The sequence below is a fragment of the Corythoichthys intestinalis genome, chromosome 3, assembly GCF_030265065.1.
Source record: "Corythoichthys intestinalis isolate RoL2023-P3 chromosome 3, ASM3026506v1, whole genome shotgun sequence".
NCBI classification, from domain to species: domain Eukaryota; kingdom Metazoa; phylum Chordata; class Actinopteri; order Syngnathiformes; family Syngnathidae; genus Corythoichthys; species Corythoichthys intestinalis.
Window position 1 is genome coordinate 5,400,792 of NC_080397.1, and position 24,988 is coordinate 5,425,779.

At 40.1% G+C, this 24,988-nt stretch overlaps 1 protein-coding gene across 4 annotated transcripts in view; it reads right to left on the reverse strand.

Moving 5' to 3' along the window:
• antxr2a (ANTXR cell adhesion molecule 2a) overlaps positions 1–24,988 on the reverse strand; it is a 173,549-nt gene that overhangs the window by 57,619 nt on the left and 90,942 nt on the right. For all 4 annotated transcript variants that reach the window (XM_057830925.1, XM_057830924.1, XM_057830926.1 and 1 more), the window contains 4 exons: positions 17,897–17,947; positions 10,290–10,379; positions 6,948–7,121; positions 6,797–6,877 (listed from right to left, as the gene is read on the reverse strand). In XM_057830925.1, the coding sequence (XP_057686908.1) occupies positions 6,797–6,877; positions 6,948–7,121; positions 10,290–10,379; positions 17,897–17,947 (396 nt within the window). The remainder of the gene's footprint in view (positions 1–6,796; positions 6,878–6,947; positions 7,122–10,289; positions 10,380–17,896; positions 17,948–24,988) is intronic.

The window sequence follows — 24,988 nt, forward strand, 5'->3', positions numbered from 1 at the left end:
TTTTGCGATCAAATTATTACAAGACAAAAAAGAACTCACCTTAGACAAAATAGTGTACCGCACGAATGCTATTTTTAGACCATGACGTCACCATCATAACGCCAAAGTGGGTCATTGTAGACACGCCCTCGCATGCAATCCATGTAATTTCTGCTTGTTTTCTCCGGTAATCTTTTAAAAAAGAACATGCCGAGAAAACACTGCTGCTATGGAACTTGTAGAAAGGACTCTAAACATTACGACATATGAAGGATATTTTCTTCATACATTTCCCGAAACCAAACACTCGGAGGAAAAAATGTGAAGAATGGATCAACTTGCGCGGACGTCCAAAAGACCAGTTTAACACCAGCAAGGTGAAGCCATTCACATTTCATATGCATTAAACATTTTGTTGGGGGGCATGGTCCTACAGACCATTTTGATATTTTTACTCATTTTTTAGCACGGCGTTTTGACGTGCTGCTTCTGTCTGACAATGAACTACCTGAAAAAATTAAAATGGTATCTGACTGCTACTGTTGTTACCTTTTCTGTTGTAAAAAAACATCTTTAGTAAGGGGGAAGTATAAATAAATTATAGAATTGATATTTGTTATTAATGAAAAAATTAAAAGTGTTCCTTGGCTGTCACTGAGTAGCATTTGTGATCGCTACACAAAAATAGCAATGTAAACTGCCCCCAAGAACGGTCAGAGACCTAAGACAACCAGAGGATATAATATATAACAAAGACAGGGCATATAGTGAGTGGTAAAGGATAGATTGTTGAAACAGGAAAATGTCATTGTCAGTGGCGTAAGGCAAAGCACACAAGAAAAAGGTGTCGATAAAAAAAGCTGCATCTGTATCAGGTCGGCTCTTTTTCCCGTCTTTTTCAGCTCTTCCACATCTTTACCAGTGAATTTGGTACCACGGACATCGTTTTCGGACAGTATTGGTAGGTTTAGCTCAGTAAACATCTCGTTCGTACACTATTTCCAAGCATTTACTATGAGGGACAAACGGGAGGTTGACCCGCCTAGCAACAATTGCTTATGTCATGAATATTAAAAGCGAAGCAAAAGTGACGTGTTGCTTGCGGTACGCCATTAAACCATGAAAATTGTTATTATAATATATATATTTTTAAAGTGTTTAGGATTATTACAATGAGGTTTTGTTGTATTCAAACATAATCATATACAGTGGTACCTCAAGATACACAATTAATTTGCTCCAACTCTAGCTTTTGGATCATGATTTTTTCATATATTGAACCACGTTTTACATGTAAATCGCCTAGTTCCAAGCATTACTAAAACATCAGATTGAATTTTATTATGAGGTAAAACCAAATTGAAATATGAGCCGGATACATTTGAATCATTCAAAATATCTAACCGTTAATACGTGTAGTGAAGTAAATAATAGAACATAATGCCAAAAAGCATGCGCTAAGAGCACATAGTGCTTTGGACTTCCGCAAACAAAGAAGAACGCATTTGTGCATGCAAAGAAGTCACCGGTTGAATGAAAAAGAGAAAAAAATGCCGCTTCAAGCAACGCGCGCCTTTCGATGCGTGTGAAACATCTACAGAGGCAACAACTGTATGTACCATGTTTTATATTGTTCGTTGTGTATTTTCACTCGTAATCGTACAATGTATGTAGTTGTTTTGGACGATGTGCGGACAGAAGCTAATGTATCTGTGTTTTTGTTGTATTAGCGGCTAATTACAATCGCCGATTTACATTGCTGTGAATATGTCATTGAGGACAAGACTGATATTTTGTTTTCATTTTTAGTTTCACTCTGCAAGGAGCTGATATCAGGAATAATTCAGTAACGGCAGCAAAACACACAGCGCTCTGGCATTATTTCTGTTTATCTATTGAAACAATATGTCGTTACAAAAAAAGGCTATCCGACAAGGCAAGAAAGTACCGTAATTTTCGGACTATAAACCGCTACTTTTTTCCCCTCATTTTGAATCCTGCGGCTTATATAGTCCAGTACGTCTTATTTGTTTATTTATTTGGGTTAATAGGTAACACTTTATTTGACATAAGACCGCCATAATTATGACATGACACAATCATGGGCATTACTGAATGAATGCTTATGACAGCTGCCATTAAGTGTCATTCGCCAAATTATGTCACTAACTCCATTTATGTCCAGCTCGGATCTTTTACATCCATTCAAAACTGAGATAATTTTTGGCATGACAGTAAATGACATCCGTTATAAGCATTCATTAATGCTTATGACAGTGTTATGTCATAATTATGATTCTCTTATGATAATCTTACGGCACCACTGTCAAATAAAGTGTTATCAAATACCTAGCAAATAACTAGCAATTAATGAAACAACTGGAACAGTAACTGAAGAAATAATTAGCACAGAAGATGAATTTTGATTGTTATTTACATCTGTAGCGCTGCAATTCATGCTAGGAGGCATGCTGGACGACAACAGTGTGGACAGCAGGTGGCAGCAGTGATTGACTGTCTCCCCCAAGGGAGCATTGATGGCCAAATGAAGCTTCTTGAAGCAATGAAGCTCTGCAGCTGTTTGGTTCAAAGCTTATCTACGCACAGATGTCGTCTTCGTGTCAAATTTGTCTGGTGGCGGCTCATAGTCAGGCACGCCTTATAGTCCCAAAATTGCGGTAGTATTTAGTCCTAAAACATTTACTTTTTTAATTGCCACGTGGGACCAAAAACTTTTATTTATTTATTTGTTTTTATTTACGGTTATATTTGGAAATTAAAACAATGTTCTGCTCAGGAAGGCTATTTCCAAGTGGCTATATGAGGTCATAAAAATAAAGTATTTTGCCCGTATTTTACTTGTCAAAATAGTTTTGACAAGCAAACAAAATGATGAAAAATGGAAGTAGAAGCCACGTTTATTTGAGTTGAACATCTTGCTCCGAAATCCGAGAAGGACATGTGGTTAAGTGGTTTTCTGTGGTTAGCTTTTTGTTGCCCCGAAGGGATTTCCTCTCTTTCGCAGTTTAGCCACAATCACAGTTGATTACTGCTATTCAATTCTGTTGTGGGTCAAATTTACCCACATCGTTTAAACCTGTTTTCCTTTCCTTTTTACGACACACACATTTTTTTAGGTATCATTCTTCTTTATGGTCGCATGCAGAGGATCACAATGACTTAAAGCCATTTTTGCCTAATCTCACCCAGCTTCACTTGTTTGGGATTTACTGCTGCATCCAATTTTACTAAAGAAGAAGTGAAACATCCAAACAGCTTACTGACTCACTCTCCACTGGCTCTTTTGGTTTATTTTTTTCCCTCAAATAAAACGTCCAACGCAACAAGATGACGCACTATTTTGTCAAACAGCACAGGCAGGTAGGCCGAAGAGTGGACACTAACCTAAATCAAGAATCAGACTTTCTACTTGGTTAAAATCAGTGGTAGGTAGTAATGCATTACATTTACTCCGTTACATGTACTTGAGTAACTTTCTGAGAAAAATGTACTTATAAAAAGTAGGTTTACCATACTTTTACTGAGTAGATTTGTAAAGAAAAAACGCTACTCTTACTCCGCTACTCTGGGCTTCACGAGAGTCGCGACTTTTTTCTCTCTTTATTTTTACCAGCTCAGAGGCTCACCCAGTCTCACCAATCAGACGCAGCAACAATAATGACATGACTCCGTGATACCAATTAGACGTAACAATACAGATACATCACCACACACACGCCTGCAGTCCAGTCTTATGATCAAGTCGGTGTTCTAACATTGCAACAAGTGGCATCTTTAAAGTGCCGTAAAAAATAAAGTATTTCAGATAGAGCGCTGCCGTCGAAAATAAAAGTGCAAACTCTCTCCTAATTATTTGGCGCCGATAAGACTACGGAAAAGCAAGAGTGAGTTTAAGTTTCACGGTGGAAAACGTGTCTATGCCAACGTTGCTACAAACTATGCCCGTATGGCGCTACGGTGGTAGCATGTAGCGTCTGATGAGTCTCATAGATATCACATGTATATAGAACTAGATGGGAAATGACAGACTCGCCGGCGTTAGGTTAACGTGTCTTACATTCAGGCTTTCTTTAACTGTAAAAACACAATGCTGTAGAGAGATGAGGGTGTAAAATAAAAACTTAATAAAGCTAACTGATAGTTTTAGCTCAGTAGTAATTGCTGAATAAAACACCTAGTAGCACTGGTGCCTAATGTGCTCCAATACAGCAGGTATCATACATTTATTTTGAACACTGAAAAAGCTCAAAATCCTATCAGGACTTACAATTCAGACTAATTTAAAACTTAACTAGAACTTATAAATAGCTTGACACAAATGGAAATTCAATTGAAACACGTGGGAAAAACACCTAACTTTTAAGATATGTGTGTTATCAAGCGTAATGACATTTTAGGTAAGTGAAAGCCGTGAATTTGTTGTTGTTGTTTTTTTTCCTTGGTACATCTGAGATGCAATTGTTGGCTGTTTTCAACAATGTACATCGAAAATAAAGACATTTATAGCCTGAAAATGGTTAAATATCAGGTGAATTTTTTTTGTTTTCTCATGTAAATTTATAATTGTTCTTTACCTAAAAAAATGTTTTATCCGATTACTTGATTCATAGAATTTTACGTCGAACACTCGATAACTAAAATATTCGATAGCTGTAACCCTACAGTAATTTATTATTATTACCTGTATGATATAATTATCATACCAATTTGCATTTATAATTAATTTGTTTTGCTTTGTGTAATTGTAGTGTAATGTGTGCCTGCAATATTTATGAAGGATTTAGCGTAGGTTTTTGGGCCAGGGATTCCCCTATATTCAACAGATTGTGGCGCACCGCCACACTAAAATGAAAGCCGCCACGCCTGGCAAATGAGATGTATTTTATTTATTTATTTAAATAAAAAAAAAATTTTTTAAGGCCGCTTCAAACTAGCGGCAGCCGAGTGGGAGGAGTTCAGCGGACACCTATTCATTGTGTATTGTAGCCTAATGTTCGTAACTATGCAGGCCCCCCTTAAGAGACGCAAGGGGAAGGAGTAGGAAGAATGGGAGAACGAGCGAGATAGCGAGAGATAGCGGTCGCATGTTGTAGCAGCCCGCTGTTATTTTGTTATTGTTTTTCTTTATTATTGTTACCACAATAAAGTGGGTAAGCAAATACAGACTTCTCTCCTTCTTGCCCATATCCGGGGCATTACAATAATTTGGATCGGACTTTTCGGCGAAAGTGAGCGGTGGACGGCCGTCTTGGACGGAAAGCAAACTTTGACTAACTTGCGCTGAGAGACTGCGGAGAGGCGGGGCCCAAAATAAAGCCTTGCTCTATTTTCAGAGCGTTGGTCACAGTAAACGATTTATCAATTCAAGCAGAGTAAAATGATACATATTCACGGTACAAGAACGTCGTTTCTGTGTCCATCGATTGGTAAGAAAAGGCTGTTTGTACGAGTGACGTGTGGGCGCTCCCGTCAGGGGGGACATTTCACGTGGAGTGGCTATTTTTCGGCACAACACCGGCGCGCCAACTTCAGACAATTACGGCTGACGAAACTTTGATAAATGCGCCCCCCCACCCAAATTTCGCGAGCTCTGGGACACTCGAAAAATGACTCTCATACCTCTCCTTGTTAATGGTACCTCGACGTGCCTTTGTGTGGAAATTTAGTTTACGAACAACGGGGAAAAAACTATTCACCTTCTCACCGAATCAAGTAAAACTCTTTACACGGCTATTAGAATTCCCCCAGTGCTCTAAATGGGTCAGTTGACAGAAGGACTGTTATTGTTGTGGTAATGTAGTACTTATGAGGGTCAAATAAAAGGAAAAAGGAGGACTACGACGGTGGTCTGCAACCCGCGGCTCTCGGGCCGCATGCGGCTCTTTAGCTATGCTTCGGAGCTTTTTTTTTTTTTTTTTTAAATGGAAAAAGATGGGGGAGGGAAATATATTTTTTTGTTTTAATAGGATTTCTAGGAGGACAAACATGACACAAACATTCTTTCAATTCATTAATATTGTAATGAAGTTAAACTTGTGGTGGCAAAGTACAACAGAGTAGTCACGTGGTGCGTCATTCTCTATAGGATCCACTGCAGGGAAAACAAACATTTAATCATGAAGGCTAATTACGTATTTCTATAGTAGGCTAATATAGCTAGTATCGATAATTATAAGGCTTGTACAAGGCTTTTAATTTTTTGTGGCTCCAGACATACTGTATCAGTTTTTTTTGTGTTTTTTGGGGGGTCAAATATGGCTCTTTCAACAGTTTGGGTTGCCAACCCTGAGTCACTACGAGATGTAAGTCGTACTATTGCCACGAGAAAAAAAGTCGCATTAGTACATCGGGTAACGTAGCTGTAATCAGCTACGCATTTTACATACATGTACTGTAGCTGAGAGGTACAACATTAGCCTGGCTAATGAAATATTTCAAATATATCTTTGTTATGGTTCTTCTTGGGGGAAAAAAAGAAGAAAAAAAATTTGCTGTGGCGCGACATGGTGAGGCTGTCCGACTCTGATGCAGCCCACCACCACAGCTTCAAAAAATCCTAGGGGAAACACTGTTTTGGGCGTATGTATTCCTATGGGAAAATCCCGCTCGACATACGACCATTTTGACTTACAAACCTTTTCCTGCAACAAATTAAATTTGTATGTAGAGGTACCACTGTATATGACTCCACTAAACTGTAAAACTATCCTTTGCCATGGAAATATTTTCCGCTCAAACCTGTACCACTTTTCCAGTGAAAATGTGATTTATTACAAAAACCTGTATGCTGACATACCTTATCACCAGAGGTGGGCCGCATGAGGGACACTCGATCGTACTGCCGTCGCATCAAAGCCCACAAAGCGTCCAGACGACCCTGATTGCCATTCAGCGCTTAATTCAGTGTTCTAAAGCTCATCGAAAAAGCACAAGCCAAGAAGGTTTACCTTGATTGGTGTGTACCACTTGTTGTCCCTACGGTGGTAGGGGGAAGCAGCAGGCTTGGTAGTTGGACGCTTTACCATGGGCTCCTCAGCTTCCTCAGGCATGGACACCACCGCATTCTTGGCCTTTTCCAGACGGGCGCCTTCTTCAGTGGAACCTTTTTCACCCCAGCGCACCTGCGGGTAAGACGTACAGCAGTGTCGACTTATGTGGATATATTTGGTCATAATAAGCTAAATCAGATGGTCAAAGAATTTGATTCAGCAAAAGGGTTTAGCAGAACACCCAGTTTGGCTTTGATGACTACATTTTGCCATGTAAATGGCAGATGTCTGCTGACAATAGAAACATTGGCTATTTCTGGTATTAAATGATGTCTCCAAATAAAGGTTAGACACATATATACACACACACACACACACACACACACACACACACACACACACACACACACACACACACACACACACACACACCGTAGTTTTTGGTCTATAAGCCGCTACTTTTTCCCCCTCATTTTGAGTCCTGCGGCTTATAGTCACGTACTGCTTATTTGTTGATTTGTTTGGGTTAATAGGTAACAATTTATTTGACAGCGGTGTCATAAGACTGCCATAAGACTGTCATGATTATGACATGACATTATCATGGGCATTTATGAATGCTTATGACAGATGTCATTAAACGTCATCTGGAAAATTATGTCACTTTATGTCACATTTATGCTCAGCTCGGATCTTTTACATCCATTCAAAAGGGAGATCATTTACCAGATGTCATAAAATGACCTCTGTCATAAGCATTAAATAATGCTCATGGCAGTGTCATGTCATAATTATGATGGTCTTATGGCACCACTGTCAAATAAAGTGTTACCAAATTCCATAACTAACAATTAGTGAAACAACTAGAACAGTAACTGAAGAAATAATTAGCATAGAACATGCATTTCGATTTGTCATTTACAGTGTACCACAAAAGTGAGTACACCCCTCCATTGCTGCAGATATTTAAGTATATCTCAGACCATACGCCGCACTCTACATCAAATTGGTGTGCATGGCTGTCACCCCAGGAGGAAGCCCTTCTGAAGACGGTACACAAGAAAGCCCACAAAAAGTTTGCTGAAGACATGTCAACAAAGCACATAGATTACTGGAACCATGTCCTACGGTCTGATGAGACGGGCGGGCTCCAATGTGGCTTTTATATGAACAAATGCTGTTTTCTTGTCAAATTTGGTGGGTGGTGGCTTATAGGCAGGTGCGCCTTATAGTGCAAAAATTACAGTGCATATATGTATATATGTATATGTGCCAACCAAGAGGACATCGTGATATGGATAAGCAGCAGAAGACAGCCATTGTGATCGTTGTAGCCATCCCCAACGATGGCAATATCAGGAAAAAAGAACACAAGAAACTGGAGAAACACCAAGGGCTCAAGGAAGAGCTGGAGAGAGCCTGGAAGGTGAAAGCAACAGTGGTACCCGTGGTCATAGGAGCACTGGGGACCGTGACCCCCACACTGAAGAAGTGGCTCCAGCAGATACCTGGAGAAACATCAGACATCTCTGTCCAGAAGAGCGCAGTCATAGGAACAGCAAAGATACTGCGCAGGACAATCAGCTCACAGGCCTCTGGTAGAGGACACGAGCTTGAGATGAACATCCACCCACCCTACCAGAGGAGATGGGGGGAGGGGGAGGGAAGAGTTTTTACGTTTTTTTTTTTTTTTTAGATATATATACTGTGTATGTAAAGTATATATACTGTATATATGTGTATATGCATAATATCTCTAGTTTTGTAAAGAATTCTAGTGTTTCAAAGACAAACTCGAGCCTTAATTTGGCAAATTTTTTATGGCAAGATTTATAAAGAAAAATAGCCAAGCCTACAAAAATACGGGAAGTCCTCCGGTTACGATATGCCTGACCTAAGACTTTACCACACCTGTGCATTGTCCGCCATTTATTCCCCAGCACCAGTGGTTCTGCTTAGCGAGTGCTTGTCTATGTTTGTGCGCTGTGGTATGGCCCCAAAGAAACTACCATGAAAACAAAACTTAATATCATAAAAAGATTGAGAAAGGAGAAACACCGACGAACATAGATAAAAATACGCGTTGAGACCAAAAGTCGGTGCACATGCACATCCTCAGCAATAGTTCTCACAGCCTCCTCCTTCTTCTCCATTCACCTCTCAACAGTAATGATAAGTACAGCATCTTATTTTTTAATTTTAATTTTAATATTTTAGTGTCTACAAGGGCAGCGCCAACTTCATTAAGAGTTTTCAATGGTTTATTTTCAACCTAAAGCACGGAACACGACTACTGTAAGCCGTAGCCGAAACAGCCAAAAACAACCTTCATGCATCATTGCCTCGCTCCCTCCAGGCAGTCAAGTAGCGCGTTCAGGGATTGCATTTTAAACATTCAACACATCAAAATTGCAACTTGAAGAATACATGCAACCCACTTCATTACTGTACTTTACTTTTTTTTTTATACAAAGTATTTTGACATAAATTTCAAATTTAACGGTGAAATCCGGAAATCCTTGCGCGGAAATTTGGGTTGCGTTGCTGGCATACAGACAGAACTTCATATACATAAGTTTTCATGGTTAAAAAACGCTATTATTACTGTAGTTTAATTAACTGTTTTGGTGAACAAATAGTGTTTTTGAGGCTAAACATACAGTTTTCCTAGCCTTTATGTGAGTAATTTATAGAATAGAGCTTGTGTGTACAAATCTTTCTTAAAACTGTGGGTATGTAAGACTTGAAAGATCGTTTCCATGTACATGTGTGAGTAGGGGGATGGTTCTTCGGGAAGCTAGGATGTCAAGGCTAATCAAGACGCTATACTAATACCAGAGGCGAGGTATCGAGTGCACGGAAAAAAGTAAAGAGGTACGCGCTCCCCAAGGATGCTGGGAAATCCCTGTGATGACTTACAGATGATATGGAGGAGGAGAGGGGGGTGTGGTATGGTGGCGAGGATGGCCGACATGTTGACAGCGGCGATGACTTGACAGCATCGGGACGGGACGACGAAGGACAGCCTGTCATGTCAGAGTTGTCAACGTGCAGATTGACGGACGTAAAGTCAGAATAAAACTAGCGTAAGCGCTTTTTTTCTGTTGACCCGCTTGGGGTTAACACGACAACATGCCTCAGTCCAGCCTCACAACGTGACTTTTAGGTGCGGTCCCTTTCCTGAAGATGTCTCACTGGTCTAATGTCAGATAGGTTGGTTGACCGAAGGGGAGTATGAAAAAGCATTGCAGGCAACTGACTATTTCTTCTTGTGTTGTGTATTGTTTGTGTTGTATTGACCTCCATGCGTTTGATTCCTCCAGCTCCTCTCCCTCCATAATAGGACGCATCCACGGTTGGCCACTTTTTCTTGCCGGCCACTTCAGGTTCCTGAAATGTAAATTTGCTTGTGACAATTGTTGCCTTACAAAACGCAACACTGAAATATTAACCTGAAATTAAAACCCCAATTAAAATCCCTGATTTGAAAAACCTAAATCACACTTGAAACCCTGATTTGAAACCCAATGTTTAAACACTGACTCAGAATTGAAGCCCTAATTTTTTGGTTTGAAAACCAAAACCAGTCTCGAAACCAACATTTTAAACCATCAACCTTGTGTCAAAGCCATGGGCGTAGATTTGATCTTAACATTGGTAGGGACAATATAATAGCATAACCTGCATGTACGCTTTTTGCTGGGGGCGAGACATTAATAAGACCAAACAGATTGGATGAACGGGGGTCAGGGCTACATTTCTCAAGAATATGAACCTAATTCATTGATAGGCTAAATCAGTGCTTCTCAATTATTTTCTGTTACGCCCCTCCCCCCGGAAGATGTAAACGTTCCGCGCCCCCCCTAACTCCCTCCCACCACTGTAAATACACTGTAGTAACATTGGTCTATAAAATTCTTATTTTTGTATAGGTAGACCTCAGCATAACATTGTGTCCTTTTTAATATTAAAGAAGAAAATAAAAATAAAGAGTAAAAAAAAAAAAAAAAATGCACTGTAAAAATAGACTCAAGATACATTTTTTGACCGTTTGATACTGAAAAAAAAAATTTGAATAAAATAAAAAAATAATCATTAATTCAAATTGATTAGCAACATTAACTGAAGAGGAAAAATGACAAACAACTGTACTGAAAAAACAAGAATTAATAGAACAAAAACAACAGTGTCAATGGACAGAGAGACTGTTTTTATTTTTGCTGCAGGCAGTATCAGCTCCTCCTTTGCTGTGGTGTTGGGTTATTTTGCATTGAGCAACTTGGTATGCCATCTTATGTGATGCTGGCGGTGCTCGCTGGTTTACTGATGTAACATTGACAAAGCAGGACGATTGTTGGCAATATTGGCACGTTTTTGCTGAAAAAAAAAAAAAAAAAAAAAAAGAATTCCTGCTGTCGGCTGCGAACATTTTTAGACAAAATAATCAGATTCGTCTTTACTCTTCTCCCACTGTACTGAAAGTCAAAGCCAAATGCTACATAAGCTTCGTCTTATTTCTTCGTCTTAGCTTTTCATATCTTCAGTGCTATTTGCTGTTTGCTCTTGTTTGGTTGTACTGCGCACATGCTGAAAATGAGAGCGACACTGGACACCCACTCAGTGGATGTGCAATTATACTTTATTCTAGCAAAAAAAGTATCTTCCCCAAGGTCACATGCGCCACCCCCAGCATCGCTCTGTGCCCCCCTGGAGGGCCCCGCCCCACTATTTGAGAAGTACTGGGCTAAATGATTAATGCAAAAAAAAAAAATCTGTATTGACTTATAATTTTCACATGTACTGGTTCAGGTGATACCCCGTTTCATTCAAACTTTTGTTTTCAAAAACTACCAAAGAAACATTTTTAAAACTTCCAAAATAAATGTCTTGATTTTATGAGCAAATTTAAATTGCAACACATGAATATAACTTAAATGATATTAACATACACAATAATTATGAAATTGTGAACAATCTCTTTCACAACTACAGTGGTATGAAAAAGTATTTGAACCTTTTGGAATTTCTCACAATTCTGCATAAAATCACCATCAGTTTGATCTTTATCAAAATCACACAGATGAATATACAGTTTCTGCTTTAACTAAAACCACCGAAACATTTATAGACAGAAGGGGGAAAAATAAGTATGTGAACCCTCTGCCTAAGGAGAATTAAAGAGCAATTGAAACCAATTTTTAACTAACATTTTCAGTCAGGTGTGTGCCCAATCACTGATAGTAGTTTGAAGCTACCCTGCCCACTAAAAATCACACACCTGGTAAAAAATGTCTTGATGAGAAGCATTATCGGATGTGTATCATGGCTCGGTCAAAAGACTTGTCTAAAGACCAGCAATCAAGGATTGTTGATTTGTATAAAGCTGGGAAAGGATACAAAACCATTTCTAAAAGTCTAGATGTTCATCAATCGATAGTCAGAGAAGTTGTTGCTTGCGTCTCTCCCAAGGAGTGGCCGTCCACCAAAGATCACGCCAAGAGTTCAGCGCAGAATATGCAGAGGTCAAAAAGAACCCTAGTGTGTCTGCTAAAGACTTACAGAAATCACTGGCACAGTCCAATATCTCTGTGCACAAGTCAACTATCTGTGAAACTTTGGTCAAGAATTGTGTTCATGGGAGGACTCTAAAGAGGAAGCCACTGGTGTCAAAAAAAAAAAAAAACATTGTTGCTCGTTTAATGTTCGCAAAAAGGCACTTGGACACTCCACAGAAGTTTAGGCAAAATATTTTGTGGACTGACGAAACCAAAGTTGAATTGTCTGGGAGTAACACACAGCGTCAAGTGTGGAGGAAAAATAGAACAGCTCACCAACATCAACACCTCATCCCCACCGTGAAGCATGGTGGAGGGAGCATCATGATTTGGGGCTGTTTTGCTGCCTCAGGGCCTGGACAACTTGCAATCATTAATGGAAGAATGAATTCAAAAGTTTATCAGGATGTTTTGCAGGAAAACCTGAGGCCATCTGTCAGACAGTTGAAGTTAAAAAGAGGATAGATGCCACAACAAGACGATGATCCGAAACATAGAAGTAAATCAATTTAAAAATGGTTTCAGAAGAACAAAATACACGTTCTCCAGTGGCCAAGTCAAAGTCCAGACATGAACCCCATTGAGATGGTGTGGCATGACCTAAAGACAGCAATTCATGTCAGGCATCCCAGGAATCTGACTGAACTACAGCAGTTTTGTAGAGAAAAATGGGCCAAGATTAGTCCTGATCGATGTGCCAAACTGATCTGCAGCTACAGGAAGCGTCTGGTTGAAGTTATTGCTGCCACAAAATATTAAATGTGATGGTTCACTTACTTATTTTTTCCCCTTCTGTCATTGTTTGCATCATATCCTCATAAAAAAATGAAAGCCTATAAATGTGTGGGAGGTTTTAGTTCAAGCAGACACTTTTTTTCATCTGTGTGATTTTGACAAATTTCAGATCACATTTGATGGTGATTTTATGCAGAAATGTGAGAAATTCCAAGAGGTTTAAATACTTTTCATACCATTGTATCTAGCAATGAAAAAATAAACATTGGTCTTAAAACGATTCTTTTTGTCTAAATAAAAAAATTAAAAGTAACTGAAAAAAACTTCTTAGGGTAAAACAAAAATTAATAAATATTGAGCCTTGCTTGAGGTAAAACGCTGCTTTTGTCCACAAGCACAGCTAAACTCAACAAAAAATCTTTTAAGCTCGACTATGATTAATATATGATAATCTAAAAAAAAGTCTGCATGATCTACAAATAAAACTTTTTAAATAAATCATGTAGAAAATAAATACATACATTTTAAATAACGTCATCAGCCAATCAAACGTGCGTTTGAGGGGAAAAAATGGACCGGCACATTCAGCAAGTGAAAAGGGGCAAATACACTAGAAAGTAAAAAGTCAGTCAGCTTCATTGTCATCTTCTTCATATGCACATACAAAGAAAACAAAACTGTGTTTCTCTCTTTTTCCCTATGAAGGACACGTAACACAGGACTAACATTTGGCGAGACGTACATCCTGTACATTGGAAGTCTGAACATAATGAAAATAATTCACCTAATAATGGTAGGGTCAATTCTATCCCTTCAACATATGGGCAGATCTACGTAAATGACCTATTTAACTGAACTCATTATATATAATGCAAATAAGGGGCCGTTTACATGGTGACTCTCCGAGAATACGAAAAATTTCAAATTTGCATTTGCATCTCCATTCGAACAATGTCGCAATTCCGCATGAAAACAATGCCAGGCCCTAGGGGGCAGGTCAGATTTACAGGGCGACAGAGAATCATGCACTTTGACCCCACCAAGCTCCCTCAGCCCCGAAAAAATTATGCCCGTCCACTCGAAGCAATGGCATTTTTCTTTTGTCCAAAAAGGCACAAAAATTGAAACATTCAACATATTTAATTTAAAAATATTATTAAAACAGTAAATTAAAGCCGACATTCTGCCATATTTGCTGTTTTTAATGTTTAGTAGCACCGCTGCGCACGCCCAATGTGACATGTATGAGTGCTGACGTTAACGGCGCGGTCTCGCGCCGCGGGAGCCTTTGATATGCATGCCGAGGAAGCCCACCTGAATCCCCCGCAATCGGATTTTTCCACTTTGGAGGCAAGATTCAGAATTTTTCGTCTTCGCCGACACCATATGCACGCAAGGCGAGTTCGCTACTCAGTCATTGCGTTTTTGTGTCGCAGAGTCGCCATGTAAACTGCCCCTAAAGTCGCTTAAAAGTTGTTGGGGACCATTTGAGCATCCTGAAAAGTTGGCAGTGTTTTATGTCGCTACCGTCCCTAAGCAAACCTACGCCCTTGATCAAAGCCATATTTTGACAAATCTAACCTGATTTCATACCTCAAACCTTGTTTGATACACCAACTTCCTTGAAACCTTACCTTTGAAAACTAAAGCAAGCTTGAAATTCTTGAAACATTAACACAGGTATAAAGGCATAATACTGAAACCCCAACCCTACCTTAAAACCCCATTATTAAACCTTGACACTTCATTTTTATCACCTCATCCTAAAGCCATCATCCTCATTTCAACCCCCAATCTTGGTGTGACAGCCAAATTTAAAGCCTTAATCCATTTTAAAAACCCTAAAACTACCTTGAAAACCTACCTAAAGAACCTTAAACGGAACCATGTACTTAAAGACTTGTAGACTTACAAGCCACCATTCTTCTCTTTGACTAACATATGTTATCAGAAACACATAAAAAACTGCCATTGATTTAAAAATCTATATTTAGTATAAGTTTTCCCCTATGGGGAGCGCAATGTTTTAAAAGTGCAACACACGCTCAGGGGGTGATCACTAGACATGTGCCGATTACTGGTTTCAAGGTATACCGTGTTATGAAAATGTCAAGGTTTCAAAACCGCAATTTTTTTTTATCATACTAAGGTATTAGCTATTTTTTTAGGTCCCAAAAATGCAGGGTGAAATCCCTCGCTTGCAGCTGCAAGGCTCAACCCTCCCCCACTGGTTGTTGCTCAGTGTCAGTGAGTCAACTGTGCTACACGATAGCTGGAGGTGGTGAAATTCCTGAACTTTTTACCCCAAATGAAGAAAACAAAATCACTGGTATGGGAATACTTCGGCTACAGAAAAGTTACAAATGATTTCGCATTTCTACATAATTAAAGGTTAGTAAACACTGTCATGAACGTTTTCTTCCACCGACGAGAGTCAACTCCAGCGTGTTTAGTGTGTCTAGCGGTGGTAAAACGTGGTGTTTTTTTTTTCTCTGGCAGCTGTCTGTGTTGAGAAAGAGTGCATATAAAGTAAACATGATACGAGTCATACACACATGCTTTTTATGGAAAATAATTAAATAATTTTTGTTCTGATAGTAATAATGTTGACCTGTGGCTGTGGGTTCAGGCTCACCTAAAGGACTGCATTTATTTCAATTTTATTTAGAATATTTCAGTTATGTTTTGTTATTTTTTTAAAAATTTATTTTAAGTTAACATTATACTTATGCTCCAATTTGCTAATATCTTTTGAAAAATAAAAATCCTGTTCAATGGAAAAAAGTTTTTTTGTTTGTTTTTTTTTGTCAAAGGTAACACATTTTAGAACTGCAATTGCAATACCATGATACCGTGAAACCGTTATATGTTGGCTTACGGTTATTATACTGTCAGAATATCATACCAGCACATGCCTAGTGATCACATAGTTGGGTTGTACTGGGAGAATAGCTTTGCTCTATACTAGCATAGCTAGTATGACGACTGGCATGATTTTGCCACATTCTGCTGCTGGTTAGATTGTTTTGTCACAGAGCTGTGGGATCAGTTCCCGACGTTGTACCTGCATCCAACACCAGCTTATCAGCAGTGTCTTTAAACCGATCCAAGGCGGGTTGCCAAGATATAGATTTGCTGCCATTTGATAATTTCGTAGCTAATTGCCTTGGGTTTTTTCGTTCGTCTGCCTCTCACCCTGGTTTTCCTTTTTTTTTTTTTTTTGTAATTGATCCTAACCTGTTGTCACAGACCGTTTTTTGTCTCCCTGCGATCACAATCCCTCTGTTATTGTTGTCAGCTTTGGGGTCCAACCTTGCTTCCGAAATCACGGACCGTAACAGATTTGTTGGTTTTCATCTGAGGACTTAAGTTACTGATTGCAGCTAATAGATCGATAAACAATACACATACCATCAATGTAGGGGAAAAAAACGTGGTTCTTGTGGTGTTAGTTAATGTTACTAAACAGTGTGGTGTTGAACACTGCCTGCTTGCAGCTTTAAGTACAGATAAAGTACACAACAGTCCTGTTATATCTCAATGTGCAAAAATAAGGTGTCATTATAATCTGTTGGGCGGAAAATGATACGAATAATCCGCAATCAAATTTATTGCAATCATTCGTTCGTTTTCCGTTTTGCTTATCCTTCTTATCTATCTACGCCGCATTCATGTTGCAGATGTATGTTTATGATGTAACTTGTTTGTTTCGCACCTTTTGGATAATGAGAGTACAACTGAATGTAAAAGAGTGCTTATTCACCGCCACAAAAGTTTCGAGAGCAACAGCTGATAAGGGCGCAAAATCTGAGAACACCGGCAGGACGATCATCAGTCTGGAAACTGCTTTTATGTGACCGATCGGGTCAGGTGACACTGTCGCTCATGGAGGCGAAGTCCATTAGTTTTCGGTTGAGGCAAATAGCATCAAAGTTTTCATGTGCTGTGATGAATGGGTTATTAGCAAAAATAATGGAACTGCTGTGCTTCACTATAACTCCTAATCTTATGTAAAGCACACAACAGCTCTGGATGATAACAATCTCCATAATTATATTGAAATAAATTTGATCACACAAGAGTTTACCATGAAGATCTGCAAACAAAAACTAGAGTTCTTGACAGCAAACACTCTCCTGCTATGTCACTAGAGTGTCTGCTGTTACTGTCACTAGACGAACTTGCCTCATGTACATTACCGGTTTTGTCCTACTTTCGTCTCATCCCGTCCTTCCTGTTCATTTTGCTTTTGCTACTCGTTTTGCGAAATATCGACAGTGCTGTCCTGCTCAATAGTGTTCCTCTCGGGTTCAAACTGAAAGGGCTGAACAGATGACATGTTTTTGCCGCTACAGTCATAATCTGGAAACTCGGCAGCGCAACCCCGTTAACGTCACCGCCCAAAGTGCATTGCGACGTCAACGACAATGGCAACCTACTAGTTAAACTAATTTTATAAAAACGAAAAGATCAAGAGGGGTTTTCATATCTAATTATATAACATTTTCATACAACATTTTTCTTTTAAGAACTACAGTATATGTCTTTCTATCCATGGTTCCCTTTAATCTGAAGCCATAACCCTTGTGTGAAAACCTTTTTGTAAGCGTTACTCACAGGTGGTGGCGGTCTTGTCGGGGGTGGCGGTGGTGGAGGGTCTTTGATGACCTGGATAAAAAAAAGGAGAGAAAAAAAAATGGGACAAGTCAGCAGAAAGTCTGTCAGAAGTAGATGTCCACTAACGTTGTGACGAGAGCTTGACAGCTGACAGGCCAACCAGTCAAAAAGAACAACCCTCCCCACCGCCTTGATACCTTAACCCCACCCCCCTGCTGACTCTGATTAGTGTTCTTGTAGAGCAACATGAGGGCCCCCTGTGAAAAACGAACAATCAACTTGTTGACAGGGGAAGAGTCTCAAATTAATTGGACGAGGTTCAACGCACCCAAGCGACCAAAAAGTTCTGATTAGGTAATTAAGTCCAATAAGATAGGAGACCAAGAGCATTAAGAGGAAGATGAGAAGTGGAGGAAGAAAAGGAACAGTTAACAGGATCAAACTAGGCTTGAAATCCTTGTTTTTAACTCATGTTTGGAAACCTGAACTTGATCATTAAGCACTCATTTGATACGGCAACCCTTTCTTGAACATCTAACCTATATTTAGAAACCTAATCTGGGTTTAAACCCTATTTTGATAACTAATCATGTCCCAAAACAATAAATGGGGCTTGAAACACTTTTTTTGACCCCTAAACATTTTTTTTTACGTTGGTTGTCAATTGGACATCATTATCACAAATTTTGACAAAACATTTTGGGATTTTTTTGTCTTTTTGGGTACAAAATGTTGATTATAATTGGTCAGTGAAGAAAACAACAGTTTGGACATGAAGGTTATGGTGTCCTGAAAGAAGGGGCCCAAGTAGATCATTGTGAACGTTTTTTTTTTTCATTGAAATATAAAGGAAACATCAAAGATATGCAAAATCGGACAAAATAGGCCCGGACCTTAAAGGGTCAAACTGGAATTGGAACTCTGATTTGAAACTATAACCTTTATTTGTAAACCTACAGCGTGACCAGAACGTTCTATTAAAAACCTAACCCTCACTTGAAACTTCTTTAAAAGCCTATCCCGATCTCATAACACTAAACCTCATTTAACTGGAAGAGGCTAACTCTTGTTTAATAGTTTAACCAAGGCTTGAAATCTTAACCCTCATTTTCCACTTTCATTTGAAACAGCGAGACAGGCCTTTTGTCCGCAAGCATTAAAGCATTTACCGGATGAATTTGTGGAAAACAAAGTATCAACACCCCACCATAGACGCGAGCAGCTGTTTCCCACACTATTTTTAAAACGCAGGGACGGCATGGTCATTAGCATAATGAGACAAAGTCATCAATTAGGTTTAATTAATTCCTCTTTGACACGCTCGTCAGCAAATCCTGCGACCTCTCCATACGCTGCCCAGCATCGTTCCCACCGCCACCGTACGCTCGCCGGATTAGCTCCTCCCGAGTAATTACCAAAGCAGATTTTCGGGACATATTGCTGGATAAATAGAGGTGACTTTTTTTTCCAATTTTTTTTTTTTACCTGCTGGACAGATGCAAAGCCGAATTAACAGCCGAAGGAACGACGGGAGACACGCATATGCTTTACTGCTTTATTTTTCCCGATTGCAGTTTGATAAATACTTAAGGCCCAAGTCTCATTAAAAAAAAAAAAAAAAACACTGGCTGAAACAGGTTTGGGTGGATGGTGACGTGACAGTTCCCTCACCGCCACAGGCCCCGCCATTTCCGCACCTCTTTTAACGCACCACACACATTATACCACTGGGGTTTCGGCGAGTGGATGTGCGGCTGGGAAGAACTTCGACGTGGCGGTCCCACTGCCCTTAGCCGGTCTCTCCTATTTTAATGCATACACTGTACTACCCTCCCCACACAATACTATCACGGTGCTGGGCAATGGCTGCCAGTCCGGGACCTGGCAGCCCTAGGTGGATCCCACACTTTTTCTCTATGGCGAGCTGCCCCGTGGCGGCTTCTCGGCGCCCTCTGTCTTCCCCTCTCTTTTCTGCCTGCTTGTGCTCAGGTGCGGATCACTGGCTGAGTGATCCGCACCCCGGGTCGGCAGGGTGTCGCCCGTTCCAGGTAAGGACCCTGTCCGGGCATAGTGGGCCGTGGGGGTCCTGCACTGTGCCGTGTTGGCTGGAGGGTTGCGGCGTTGGCTGGTGGGCCGGGTGGGCGGTGGCACGTCCCCTCATCCCTACCCTTAAGGCTAGCTAATGGAGGTGTGGATGGTCCAAGGAACCACCCTGGTGATGGGTGATGGAGGCCCCCCTTGATGGAGCTGCGAGAAGAGTGATGGGCTGCGTTGCCCCCCCCCATCCCGGGGGGCCATGGCCCTGGGGGGGGCCACGGGGTGGAGTATCACACGTCTGATGGGATTCACACTTGACTGGATGCAAATAGACACACTCAGGTAGAGAAATTATAAATGCCAGGATTAGCGATCAAGCAGCATAGATTAGGATGTCAACATATCCACACTTACAAGTGATTCACACAATACTGGGTTCCAGACCTCACATTGCTTATGTGTGTACGCTCCACTACATCTAATCACCACATCTCTTTCTGACCCCCTCACCCCTGACCCACCACCACCATCCTTTTTCTCCTTGGTCATCAGGCCCCTCACATGGTGTCAACTGGAAATACAATTAGCTAACAATAGCAATACTATATTCAAAGTTAGTGAAGGTGTTGAATTGTTTAATCTTTTCTTGTCTTTCTCCTTTTCTATTTTCCTTTTTGTCCCCCCCAACCCCTTTCTGTTTGCTGCTTTATCCCAATAAACGAAACACAATGAATAATCATCACAATGAGAGTACATCATATCCCCGTGTCATACATTAAAACTGCTCAGACCAATAGGACACTCAGATTCCCATAGTCTGTATCAAGCAGTTGAACAGGTTAAAAAAAAGGTTAAAAAAAAAAATTGTGGGAAGGCTGGTGTTTTCAGAAAGTGTAAAGCACAAAGTCTTGAGTTGCCACTAATCAAAGTGGCTCTCCTTATTCCCTTTAAAGGACATCAAAAGTTGTTTGAAAATATCTAAAAGTATTTCCAATTAGGCACCCGAGTGGATTTAGACATTGATTCCAGCGGCATCTGACATTTCATTCCCGCATATAAATGACAAAGAAAAGAAAATCATTACTCCACAGCTCACGTGTGACCCATCGCCTGGCTCTGCGCCGAGCCGGGATTTTGCGCCTCATCCCGACTCTCCGTAGCCTGGCAGACTGGTGAGGGGTATAAAGGGGGGGGGGGGGGGTGTTTGTGAGGTGGGGGGGTTTAAATATTAACAAGGCACACATGGCCCTCCTCTTGTGCAGCGTTCCCCGGGTGCGAGGCGACAGCAGCTCCCTGCACCAAGACAAACACGGCGGTGGCCAGACATGCTGCAGGGGGTTTACATTTTAATGCCTTTGTTGCCGCTCCAAAATATGCTTCCGTCTCATGCTGGACGCCGTCCCTGCAGGTTCTGCCCACGCCAGGTGACGTCTATCATTTCTGGTGAAGGGCCGCGATAGGGAGTTTGCGTCAGCGGCTAGAAAAAAGCAGGAACGAGGGGAAAAAGAGCGCCATCTGTACCCCCCCGGCCTCGTCCCTTGTAATCTGTTGTGGATTTTTCTAAAGTGGATGCGAGTGTTTTCCAAAGGGCCCGAGGGTACGTTGAGTTTACTCTAGCACAAAGTACAAGCCGCTCTCCAAGAGAACAATGGAGGAGGTCGGACTCGCACTTCACAGCGACAGAAGTGGCGAGAACGGATCCCAAACTGGAGGCTCGTGACCCAGAACTTGGAGATCGGCAAAACAGCACCCCTAGTAGTGATGGAAGCTTTCTCAGTAACGTTTTTCAGTTTTTGCAGCAAAGCGATTTTAAAGTATTTAAGTCTTTTAATTACAGCTGTACAATGTGTGGGTAAATGTTTATACTTTAGAACACAATGATCGACAGTTTTTGCCTAATTTCTGCCATGCTACGGAACAACCCAGCAGATGTATTGAAAAAATTGACTGAAAAAAAAAAAAGTCCTTTGAATAAAAAATAATTATTCATTTGCGATCTTTAAATAAATTGTTGTGTATCATATAAAAACTTATTTTGTAGTCATTATACTGAATATTTGTTGTTACAAAATATTTCGATGACTGAACAAGTGCTGCAACGATTAATCGATTAACTCGAGTGGTTCGATAAGAAAAAAACTTCGAAACAAATATACCTGTATCAAGGAATCATTTTATTAGGGTGGCGTTGCAATGGTTGGTTTTCAAAGTGTTTGCATTTAGGTTTATTGATTTGGATGGATACACTGCCCTCTATTGGCAACAGTCAATATGACATAACTCATTTAACATGGCTGGATCCAGCTGCTCCATGTTATGACCAATGTAAGTCTCTAAGTTTTTGTTTTTAGCAGTTTTCCGTGGGAATATAAGTTTAAACGATTTTTAAGAGCATTTAAAAGAGAAAAAAAACCATTTTATAGCATTTAAGCTAGCGGAATTTTGCTATGCAAATTAGTCGATTTTGGTTTTGTTGTGCATTGATCCTCATTTATTAAATTTTTTATACCGTTTGAGGCAAAAAAGTATTTTAATTTATTTTTAAATGCATTTATTGGCCTTGTGAAATGAAAGGGCAATTCAGCATCATGTGAAAAAACACTCGGGAATTGTATTTTGTATTTGCATTTAATGGTCTTTTGAAAGTGCAATCTTAGCAAGCCTTTGTGTTACATGTCCTGAAATGTATTCTGCAATGCATTTAATGTGTTTCTAATCTGATTACTCGAATATTCGAACTATTTGACAAATTAATCGATTACTTAAATAATAAATAGCTGCAGCCCTGGAGCGAAAAATATATCAGTGGAAGCAGAATTAGAAATATTATGTATTTTTCCAAATAATACACTTTTTTTTTTTTTTCATTTACCTTTCATGACCAAGAAATATACAAGTCAAATTCCTCACTTTCTCATATTTTTCTGATTCTAGACAACAAATTAATAATTGTGCCAGTTGTTATTATGATGCCTCCAAATTGGGCAGACATTGCACTTTTGTTGCAACTGAGAATACGTTAGGTTATTTTACAAGTGATTCTGCAATGGTATCATTTTTGGGGTGTCAAATATTTCTACGAGCTTGAAGCACTGCTGCTAATTTGCAGCACCGAATAACCACTTGTTGATTTCAGTCAATTTTGCTAAGCCAGAAGCCTGTGAACTTAAAGACAATGGTCATTACAGCAACCCATCTACCAGTGGGCTGAACCCCGCCTGCCTGCCCCTCTGATACTACCTCGAAAGTCAGCATTTTGCCAGCTTGCATTTTGTCCAAGAGAACACACGACACACACGAGCAGTGTTAATCATTTGCCAATTGAACTACACATTCACCCCAAATTTTGGTCAGGCAAAGAGCTGATTGGCTGAAGAACAAGTGGCACACAATAACCACATCAAAGCGGCGCACAGAAAACAAAATGGCCTCTCTTGTTAGGAAATTGTGTTAAGAGCGCCGAGCCCTGTTTGGAGCTCAGCCGGCTGGCCACTAACGTCACCTAGCAACGGCACACAAAGAAGCTTAAACAGGAAACGGCAAAAAGATGGCAGCTCTTCGCTGGCGACAGATTGCACGCAAGTTGAACAAAATCTTTTATTTGAGTGGCAGCGGCATCACGGCACTACCTGGGGGACGGTCGTGATTAATAATAAGCGCGGAGATTGGTGGTGCTCTTTGTTGGATTTCGGCCGCCGCTACGCCGTCCTGTTGTTAGTTTGTTTGCTAATCCTGTACAATGCATGCATCGCTCATGATCGCAGCAAGACTGAAACAATAAAACCTTTTCCATGCTTGTCAATCGTCATTATTTTTGTTTGATGGGGCAAGTATAAATTTCAAATGATCATTTTTTCCAACATAGAAAGCCTTTTAGATGCGGGCTGGATGTGATTGCAGCATGACCTTCCCCCAGAGTAGAATCATGTGCATTAGACACTTTGTAGGGCACTCACTTAACATATTGATTGCGATTGACACTGCTAGACGTTTAACTAGCGTCTTCATTGGCACTGGGGCTACGTCTACACTAGGACACATACTTTTCTCCAGGGTATTTTGCCGACTGTTTTTATACCTGTCCGCACTTACGTTTAAGGTGCGTTTAAAGAGCATACGACACGAGAAAAAAAGTCTTAAATAGCATTATTATGTGAATTAGAATCATATTTTGAGACGATTCGACTATATACAACAATTTAGCAAAGCACAGATGACGAGAAATTAGTCTTTTAATCTGCCGGTTAGCCACGCCTACAATTATAGGGCTTTAGCGTCCCCAACAGGTGGATGACGTCAGCGGTAGACTGGGCTCATCGGTTTTACTTTTCAGCCCATTGAGGGGGAATTATTCAGAACGAGGAAAACGCGACGAAGAGAGCCGCAAAATGTCATTGTTTCAGTCTCTCTACTCCAATATTTTTACAGGATATTCTTTTTTATCCAAGTATTTTTCCCCAATAGCTATATAAATGGCTTGAGAAGGACCAGTCAGCCCGTCAAGGGGGAACTATTCACAACGAGGAAAACGCGACGAAGAGAGCGGCAAAATGTCATTGTTTCTGTCTCTTTACTTCAATATTTTTACAGGATATTCTTTTTATCCAAGTATTTTCCCCAATTGCTAAATAAATTGCATGGTCATGACTAGGCCTGTCGCGATAACAAATTTTAGTGTGCGATAATTATTCTCATAAATTATTGTGATATGCGATATTATTGCACCCCCCCCCAATTTTTTTTTACCAATTTACAATAACTCAGTGAGAATACAGTATATATTAATAGATCAAGTACACCCATTTAAACGCGATAAATATTTACTCTTGATTGCACTTAATAACTAACTAAGCATTTAGGCAAATGAAAACTTTTCCCGTCATAGCTTCTGCAGTGGTGTTCCATACGGATGCAACGATACAGTTAAGTCATGGTTCGGTACGATTTTTGATACGGGGGACACGATTTTCGATCCGATTCAATACATTTAATGCTCTGTGAAAAAAAAAATATATATATATATATATTTTTTGTTTCGCTTTATTTTTATTTTTT